Source organism: Lemur catta, chromosome 6 (genome assembly GCF_020740605.2).
Source record: "Lemur catta isolate mLemCat1 chromosome 6, mLemCat1.pri, whole genome shotgun sequence".
NCBI classification, from domain to species: domain Eukaryota; kingdom Metazoa; phylum Chordata; class Mammalia; order Primates; family Lemuridae; genus Lemur; species Lemur catta.
Genome location: NC_059133.1, coordinates 57682278 through 57692318, shown reverse-complemented (window position 1 = coordinate 57692318; position 10041 = coordinate 57682278). Strand labels below are relative to the sequence as shown.

The 10041-nt window shown below is 39.7% G+C and overlaps 1 protein-coding gene across 1 annotated transcript in view; it reads right to left on the bottom strand.

Annotated features, from left to right (window-relative positions):
* Window positions 1–2730: 2730 nt before the first annotated feature.
* The window catches only part of FAM186A (family with sequence similarity 186 member A), a 48128-nt gene continuing 40817 nt past the window's right edge, over window positions 2731–10041 (bottom strand). Inside the window, exons 7-10 of the mRNA XM_045554942.1 lie at window positions 8772–8964; window positions 6572–6723; window positions 5771–5956; window positions 2731–2841 (exon numbers count right to left, since the gene is read on the bottom strand). Of these exons, the coding sequence (XP_045410898.1) occupies window positions 2820–2841; window positions 5771–5956; window positions 6572–6723; window positions 8772–8964 (553 nt within the window). The 3' untranslated portion in view covers window positions 2731–2819. The remainder of the gene's footprint in view (window positions 2842–5770; window positions 5957–6571; window positions 6724–8771; window positions 8965–10041) is intronic.

The following is a 10041-nucleotide window of genomic DNA, read 5'->3' as shown; positions in this document are numbered from 1 at the left end:
GGACTACAGGTGCATGCCACGACACCTAGCTAATTTTTCTATTTTTAGTAGAGACAGGGTCTTGCTCTTGCCCCGTCTGGTCTACAACTCCTAAGCTCAAGCAATCTTCCTACCCCAGTCTCCTGGAGTGTTAGGATTACAGGAGTGAGCCACTGCACCTGGATTCTCTCCCTCCCTCCCTTTCTTCCTTCCCTTCTTTTTTCTACAGTATCTCTCTCTGTCTCCCCAGATAGAGTGCAGTGGCAGGATCATAGATTACTGTAACCTTGAACTCCTGGTCTCAAGCGATCCTCCTACCTCAGCCTCCTGAGTAGCTAGGACTACAGGCATATGCCACCATGCCCAGCTTTCTTTTTTCTTTTCTTCTTCTTTGCCTTCTTCTTCTTCTTCTTTTTGTAGAGAGAGAGCCTTGCTATGTTAACCAGGTTGGTCTTGAACTCCTGAGCTCAAGTGATCCTCCTGCCTCAGCCTCCTGAGTAGCTGGGATTTCAGGTGTAGGCCACTATGCCTGGCTGATTTTTCTAATTTTTGTATATATGAGGTCTTGCTCTGTTGTTCAGGCCAGTCCAAAACTCCTGGCCTCAAGCAATCCTGCCACCTTGGCCTCCCAAAGTGCTGGGATTATAGGCTTGAGCTGCTATGTCCAGCCTACCATATTTCTTTACTTTTGTATTTTTCTTCTCTTATTCCTTCCCACTGTCTTTTTTTTTTTTTTTCTTTTTGAGACAGAGTCTCGCTCTGTTGCCTGGGCTAGAGTGAGTGCCGTGGCGTCAGCCTAGCTCACAGCAACCTCAGACTCCTGGGCTTAAGCAATCCTACTGCCTCAGCCTCCCAAGTAGCTGGGACTACTGGCATGCACCACCATGCCCGGCTAATTTTTTGTATATATATTTTTAGTTGGCCAGATAATTTATTTCTATTTTTAGTAGAGACGGGGCCTCACTCTTGCTCAGGCTGGTCTCGAACTGACCTCGAGCGATCCACCCGCCTCGGCCTCCCAGAGTGCTAGGATTACAGGCGTGAGCCACCGCGCCCAGCCCCTTCCCAGTGTCTTTTGGAAAAGTTCCTTGACCTGATCTTGGATTATGTCCATTTTACCATTGATCTCATCTAATGAGTTTATTTTAACTATGTTTTGAATGTATAATATCCTACTTGGTTCTTTTTTTTTTGAGACAGAGTCTTGCTTTGTTGCCCGGGCTAGAGTGAGTGCCATGGCGTCAGCCTAGCTCACAGCAACCTCAAACTCCTGGGCTCAAGCGATCCTACTGCCTCAGCCTCCCGAGTAGCTGGGACTACAGGCATGTGCCACCATGCCTGGCTAAATTTTTTGCTATATATATTTTAGTTGGCCAGATCATTTCTTTCTATTTTTTTAGTAGAGACAGGGTCTTGCTCTTGCTCAGGCTGATCTTGAACTCCTGACCTTGAGCGATCCACCCACCTCGGCCTCCCAGAGTGCTAGGATTACAGGCGTGAGCCACCACGCCCAGCCCTACTTGGTTCTTTATAACTGCTTGTTTCTGCTTCATTGTCAGTATCCTCTTATATTTCTTTGGGGACTTTTATTTGGCTTTTGTTCTATTAACTTTTGTCATCTAGAAGAAGTTATTCAGTTTATTGCCTTTCTAATTGTCAAGTTATTTTTGCCTGTGAGGTCGTTTTCCCTCAAAGGTGTCAGCTGTCTGGTGGGTAATGGATGGAAAAAGGGGTGGGAGGAATCAAAGCCTAGGCCTTAGCTTGTGCCACTTCTGGTGAGTTGGGGGTCCAACTCTGAATATTCCCACTTGTCTTGGTCTCATTAAAGGGCTTTGCCCATTAAGGATTCTCTCTGTACCCTACCTATGCATTGTTCCTTTCTAAAAATATATTTGTCTAGCTCTCTGGGTGAAAAGAAGGTGGGGGGAAGTTGAAGGAAATCTGTAGATGCTTGTTGGTTGAGCCAGCATTTACTGCCTTTTGTTTGGTTTGGTTTGGTTTTCCCACCCTGCATCCCAGTACCCAGTAGTGTTCACCTATGAACCTCTTGTACTCCTGCTTTTTGATATTGCAGTAGGACTGATGGGGAAGGCAATGTGGTAGATAGAAAAGAGCCCAACTCTACCCCCATGTTGGAAGCCTGGTCCTCCTCTGTACAGGGTTACGAGCCACTATGTCTGGCCTTATTTTCTTTCTTTACACCCATTCTGTGTTTTACTTCTGAGGCATCTTTGGTTTGGGTTGGGGGAGGCAGACTGTGCCACTGTGCCATCATGTCAGGGGCCCATAATGATGTCCCTTTTGTGACTCAGCCTACCCCAGAGTTTGTTGAAGCTTTGTATTTCCAGTAATCTAGATCAGAAGATACTCTCTTTTTTTTGACAGGTCCTCACCCTGTCACCCTGGCTAGGGTATCATCATCATAGCCCACTACAACTTCAAACTCTCAGGTTCAAGCCATCCTCCTGCCTCAGCCTCCCAAGTAGCTGGGAGTGTAGGTGAGCACCACCATGTCTGGCTGATTTTTCTGTTTTTTGTAGAGACTGGGTGTCACTCTTGCTCAGGCTGGTCTTGAACTCCTGGCCTCAAGCGATCCTCCTGACTTGCTAGGATTACAGGGGTGAGCTACCATGCTCAGCCCCACAGCAGAAGATATTCTTTCTTGATTGGTCATGATAGTAGTCTGGAAATGAAGATGTTCAACCTGAAGAACTACAGGCAGAGTATAAAAGCAAAGAATAGACAAAGCGATACATATAAACATGAAAAAGAGCAAAATAGGCATTTTATTGAGAAAATAACGAAATTTACTTTCAACATGGTTGTATTTAATTTTTCAGTCACTTGGGAATCTTCTTAACCCTGGAAATGGGACAAGAAAATTAATGTTATTATAAATTGCTTTAAACACATTTGTGGGAATATAGGTGAGTCATAGAGAAAACAAAAGCCCCCCAGAACTCATAAGATAAGCTAGTAAAATAAATATGTAATTCATATCTACAAAAGTCACATAAAGGAGGCAGAATGTCTCCCAGGACCAAAATCAGGAAGAACAGGGCTTGACAATAGCTTATTACTTATTAGACAATATCACTATACCTAAAGTTAGAATGTGGCTTAAATATTGACAATGGTTGCTATTTCTGGGGATAGACTTGCCTGTATGTTCTAAATTTTCTACAGTGAACATGCATTACTTTCGTAATTGGAAAAAACTAAATATTATTTTAAAGTAATTTTCACAGGGAAATAATTATATGAATATACAAAGTTGTACAAAGATATTTGGTGCAGCATTTTTTGTAATTTTGAAAAATATCCAAATTTCTATCAGTAGAAGAACAGTTTAATAAATTATATCTATGCAATGAATATCATGCAATCAATAAAATGATGATGTATGTTTGCTAGCATAGAAAAAATGCAAAGGTATACTGTTAAGCGAAAAATAAAGCAGGTTTTAAAACATGCTCAATATGAGCTTGTTTTTGCAACCAAAAACTGAGTGCATAAAAGAAGTCACCACTCTATCCTAACAAGTAAAAAGCTGAAAAATGGAAAAATCAATAACTCCTCTTAGACCCAATAGAGAAGTGAGGTCATAGGGCAAATCACTGCCCCCTAAATTGGAGAGACAGACAGGTGGATACAGAGAATCACAACTTAATAGAGCAGAAACCCACAAGAAGAAACCTGAAGGGACACCAGTGCCGGGGTAGGGAAACCCGAACTTTAATTGACAAATTGCTGGAGGCTCAGTGTAGACAAGTTTGAGAGATAAAAACTTCAAGAGGACCCATTCTTGGGGGGTGGGCACACTTTTGTGAGTTTTACTTCTAGGGGCTCTACCAGGTCCTTACAGAGAAGATTGGAGAAAAATCTCCTGTGCTCTGGCAGGGAGATGGGGAAAGAAACCATTTTGAAATATGCCAGAGCATTCTGTGTTCTTTTTTTTTTTTTTTTTTGAGACAGAGTCTCACTCTGTTGCCCTGGGTAGAGTGCAATGGTGTCATCGTAGCTCACTGCAACCTCAAACTCCTGGGCTCAAGCAATCCTCCTGCCTCAGCCTCCAGAGTAGCTGGGACTACAGGAACGCATGCCACCATGCCTGGCTAAGCATTCTGTTCTTTTTTTTTTTTTTAAAAGACTAATCAAGTGCAGTAGTAGGGAGGGGGAAAGTAGAACAAGGAGTTCAATCTATGACTGACTGTGAACAATCAAATGAGATAACTCAAGCATTCTGTTCTTAACAAGGCCTTCCCTTAAGAGAAACTTTTTTTTTTTTTCACTTCTCCAGTGTGGCCAAAAAAAGAAGAAAAAGGAAAAGAGAGAAATTATTATTATTATTATTTTTTTTACCAGAGCCTAACTTCCCTAGGGAAGGGAAATACTCAACTCTTGCTCCCTGAAGCCATCCTGTCCCATCCAAGAGAAGGAAAAAAAAAAACAAAAACAGGAAGCGCTGGTGAAGTTCATAGTCCAGGGACACAGGCTAACCAAAAGACTGAGACCTAGTTATAGGACTATAGAACGCTTCCCTTCCTGCATACCTTACCACCACACCACTAAAGGCCTATTTACTGGAGTTCCTTTCACCTAGTACATCATGTACAGATTTTTTTTTTTTTTTTCGAGACAGGGTCTCTCTCTGTTGCCTGGGGCTGGAGTACTGTGGCCCGATCTTAACTCACTGCAGCCTCAAACTCCTGGGCTCAAGTGATCCTCCCACCTTAGCCTCCCCAGTAGCTGGGACAACAGGCACACACCACCATATCTGGATAATATTTTTTATTTTTTGTAAAGACAAGATCTCCCTATGTTGCCCAGGCTGGTCTTGGAACTCCTGGCCTCAAGTGATCCTCCTGCCTCAGCATCCCAAAGTGCTGGGATTACAGGCATGAACCATCATGCCCAGCCCTTATTCAACTTAATGGTTAAAATTGGTTTGATAACTTTTTTTTCATGAACACATGTGCTTTTATATGACTTTAATATTTTTGCTATTATTTTCCTGTACTATAGAATTTTAAATGTCTTATTTTATAGTATCTGCCACCTGAACAAATTTGTGAGTTAACACTACTTTTTACTTCAGGACTTGGATTTCACTAAAATAAATGACTGCTCCTGTGACCTCTTTCAGGTTAACAAAAGTGCAATTTTCTAAATTCTTGGTTTAGAACATTAAATAATTCTCTGACCTGAAAGAGGTAACGCAGAATCCAAAGCTCTTTCCTTCCACTGGGATCATTTCCAGTGGTTTAAGTAAGAATCTGGTTCAACAGAATTTGGAAATGTGTAACCACTAGATTACTTTATCTGTTCTCTCTAAGTCTCTTCTGTGTATCCTAGGACATAAACACCTAATTTATCTCAAATTGGGTCTAGATATGACAACTCCATTTAAGGTTATGTCACTGAACCATAATGTAGACAAAAGCATTCTACAATGGTCTTTCTGATACTTCCAATAACCGATCCCTAAGGATGGAATTAAAAGTGGACTTTTCTGGTTTTGTATTAGGTTCATGGTGGTAAAACTGTTTTTTAAAAAATTTTTTTTATATTTATTCAGTGGTGACATCTATAGGCCTATGAATAGAAACACTAAAAAAACAGACTAATGCTGAACTTACCTGTACCTACTTTATGACTGGTATGAGTATAACCTCACACCAGACATTACTTTTGGTAACTCCCTGGTGCTGCAGGAGAAAGTCAAGTTAGGGAAACAAAAGATACATGACCAAAGGCCCAATTACCAGAGTGTTCCCAGTCCTTAACTTACTGTGATTGAATGGATGCAAGACATTTTCTGAAGGTAGACTGAATATCTAACTGAAGCAGCCTAGGAATATCTGGGTATCCACCCAGCTGGGCCCAGAGTGAATGCATTGATGTCTTCTCTTCTATTGGGTAGCTTGAAACAGACACATCAACATTCCAGATGGCTTCCATCTGGTCTTGTTGTTGCCTACAGAATCAGAGAGAATTACTTAGAAGTACCAAACTCTTGTGAGCACCATAGCCAATCAAAATACATGAGTCTTATTCTTCCCTCTTCTCTTCACCACCAACTTTCCCCTTGCACTGAGGAGCATTAACTGTGCCCATTTTGATGGAGAGATGGATGAAAAAGCAGAATTTGCTGAAACAGTTACCAAAGCTGCATTTCCATGACTTCACCTAGTAATCCATTTTAAAACTACCTTAGCTTCACAGAGTATACAGACCACGTATCTTTTACCTTTCCTTCCCAAAGCTCCTGCCTTCTTAAAAAAAAAAACAAAGAAAGAAAAAGAGGGGTTAATGCTTCTAAGTTTCTTTATTATACATTCTTAAAATAATTTATTTCTTAGTAAGGAAGAATCAGCTTCATCTTCTTTAAAGGTACTCAAAATCAGATGTTAAATATTGAAGTAGAAATATATGTAAATAAACTTCTTGCCATTAGCTAATACTCCCTTAGACTCTCTCCACTGCACCATATCATAATTGTGGGAAAGGGGGAAGCCCTTGGGCAGAGAAAAAAAATTAGGTCCCATATATCATCCAAACAAAGTTTAAGGTCAGTCTTTCTAACACATACCTAAATTCCTTGAACATGTCAGATTTTCTGTCATCTTCTATTAGTAAGTTTGTCAATGGCTGTGGAATAGGTTTGGTAGAGGCAAGTATCTGCTTTTTCTCGGTGATCAAGGGAATAGGTTGCCTAAGATTCAACTCATACATCTGTTGGAGCTGTAAAAAAATTAAATAAGAAAAAGGAAACCATGAAAAGAAAGGGACAGAATCTGTAGGAGGCTCGTCTGAGCTGGCCCTAGACTAATCTATGACTCCTTCTTTTCTATGGATTTACAAATCCTCTTCCTCTTCTACCTCACCTCCAACATGCATGATTTCAGAGATGGCAGCTATGATATATGAAAATCTTGGTCGTACTTAAGCTCCAGTCCTAGTCCTCTCATTTTCTTGCTATAAGACTTTGGGTTAGTTGCTTAATTTATCTCTACTTCTTTCTCCTCATTTTAAAACAGAAATAATAATTCAGGGTAACTGTGAGAATTGCATAGGGCAATATATATGGAAGCACTTTACAAATTGTGAAGGACCATGCAAATGTTATGATAGCCAACATTTACTGAATACTGACTGAATGCCAGACACTGAGCTAACCACTGTTTTTATATCAGCTCATTTTGTATTTATAACAACCTTATGAGGTAGGTACTATTATTATCCTTGTCGTACATATGGAGAAACTGAGGCTCAGAAAACTTAAGTGGCTTGCCTTAGGTCACTTATCTGGTATGTAGCAAAACTGATTTGAACCCATACAGTTTGGTAGCAGAGCTAACCCTCTTGACCATCACCCTAATTCAGTGTAAGGTATTTATTCATATCTACTCTCTTATCCCTTTTGCTTCTTCTTCTCCCTTCTTTATCCCTTGATACCCATACCTTATCATCTGGATTCTGACTTCCATGACCCCTGATCCTAATTTATGCTCTGAAATGCCCTAGATATTGTGATTCCTGTTAGATAGCTCATGTCACTGCCAACCCATCTTGCTTTATCAACGTTGGCCATATTTGCCAAATCTAAAACTGGAGCATATTCATTTTTTTGATAAAGAGCCATAATATTTAAAATGTAACTCTTCTGGACAATTCAGAATATATACTTGACTTGGATCAGGCTATGAGGAGAAGTCTCTACCTTCCAAAGTATCAAGTAATCTAATCTTATAAGTTAATTAATGATAATAAAAGGATATATAGATATAAAATGTTTCTAGAACTCCAGCTTATGGTTATTAGAACTCCATTTTGTGCTAGGAACAACCGAGCACATAATCTCAGGGCAAAGAATTCTAATCTCAGCTCTGTAACCTTTTGGAAGGTCACTGTCACTCCCAAATGCATATTGATGGTTATCTCATAGAGGGCTCTGGGACATAAGGTGTTGAAGTCAGAGTTTAAGGGGATTTTCTGTGCCTGATGCTGTGTAAGCAAGTTAAACCTTTATCTCCTTTCTTATAAACTCATGATATTAAAGCTAGCTTCCTAATAGTTTTGAGGAGAGAAGTAACCACTCAGAATCAGTTAAAGAGCAGTGACTTCAAGAAGTTTCATATCTGGAGGCTAGTACATGTGGGTGAATTAGGAAGAAGCTGAGCATTTCTGAAAGTTTCTTCTGTTCTCATCTTTTTCTCATCTAGAGATCCAGCAAGTGTTGCTGTTGTCAGTTTAGAAGCTTCACTGAAGTCATAGTGTAGTGGGTTGAATAGTGGTTCCCCCCTAAAAGATATATCCACCTGAAACATGAATGTATCAAGATCTCAAGATGAGATCATCCTGGATTTACCAAGTGGTTCCTAAATCCAATGACGTGTGGCCTCATAAGAGACAGAAAAGAAGACAGAAGACATACTTAGAAGACCATCTGAAGGACAGAGGCAGAGACTGGAGTTATGTGTCTATAAACTAAGGAATGCCAAGGATTGCCAACAGCCACCACAATCTAGGAGAGAGGCATTTAACAGATTTCTCCCTCAGGGCACCAGAAGAAGCCAACCCTGCAAACACCTTGATTTCATGAACTCCTGACCTCTAGAACTGTGAGAGAATAAATTTCTGTTGTTTTAAGCCATCAAGTTTGTGATAATCTGTTACAACAGCCCTAAGAAACTAATATACATGGTGTCTCCAGGTAAATGTTATTTTCAAAGCTTATCACTTTCATTTTTTTACAACACACTGGAGCTAGGGAATGGAAAACAGGTTACCTGGCCAAATAAGTACATCATTTCCCTCAGGCATTGATTGCGTTTCTGCTCTAGAGACTTCTGCTTCTCAGTCCAGACCCACATAACCTTTTTCTGGTAGTCATCAATTCTGATCAATGTTATGTAGAGGTTCTGGGTCTCATAACCTTTCCCAGTGTTTTGGATGGCTTTTAATCGTTTGATTATGTTGTTTCTTGAAAAAAGATTAACAAGAATTAGATTGATATGGTTACTGACTCTAACTCAGCAAACCTGTCCTCAGTTTCTTTCAAGTCTCATCTCATCCCTAGTAAGTAGAGAGAGATAGGAAGCTTAACAAGACCTTAATACAGTTCCTTATTATGAATAAAGTTTCAAAAATCTATGACTATCAAATATTTATTAACTCTTCACAGTTTTTTAGTGTTACAATAGTGTTGCTTACTATTATTTTAATATAATAAAAAGTTAAATATGCCTATTTGTAATAAAAATTACCTTAGGGGACAAAATACTTCATTTTTTTAATATATTGATAATGTGTAAGACACGTAGAAGATACTTAATACAAATATGAAAAAGACAATGTCCTTGCCTTCAAAGCACTTACAATCCAGAATAAGAGACAAAAAAATTAACTGTATCAAAGATAGAATGATTCAGATGCTTGGATCTCCGCCCCCCCGCCCCCCCCGCCCCCCCCCCCCCCCCGCCAAAAAAAGAGATAGACTGAAATAAATGCTAAGTAGATATATAAACATGCTGTAAGAGCAAAAAGGAAAGCATAATTAATTCTTTTTTTGAAAGCATACTTAATTCTAACAAGAGTAATAAAGGCAGCTTAATTAGGAAGATGTTGAATAGGATCTTGAAGAACAGTCTTAAAAATATTTGCTCTCTCTCTCTCTCTCTCTCTCTCTGTCCTATAATGTACACTACCACATTTAGTGGTCCTAAAAAGATAGAGTTTTGCCATTCCCATTTTACAGGAGAGGAAAAGGAAGCTCAGCAAAGTTAAATAATTTTTCTAAAGTCACATAATAAATAGCAGATCTGGGAAGCAAACCCAGATCTTCTCTCTTTCACAACGCCAAAATTTCTCAAAGTGTGGACTATGATCACCTGTACTGAATCATTTGGGGCTGTTTGTTGAAATGCAGATTCCAGGGTGCTTCCTCAGACCTTTTGAATCAAAATCTTGGTGGTAGATTTCAGGAATTTGTATTTTAAGCCGAATCTCAGGTAAATTTTACTTAACTAAAATTTGAAGACCATTGTGCTTACTAACAGA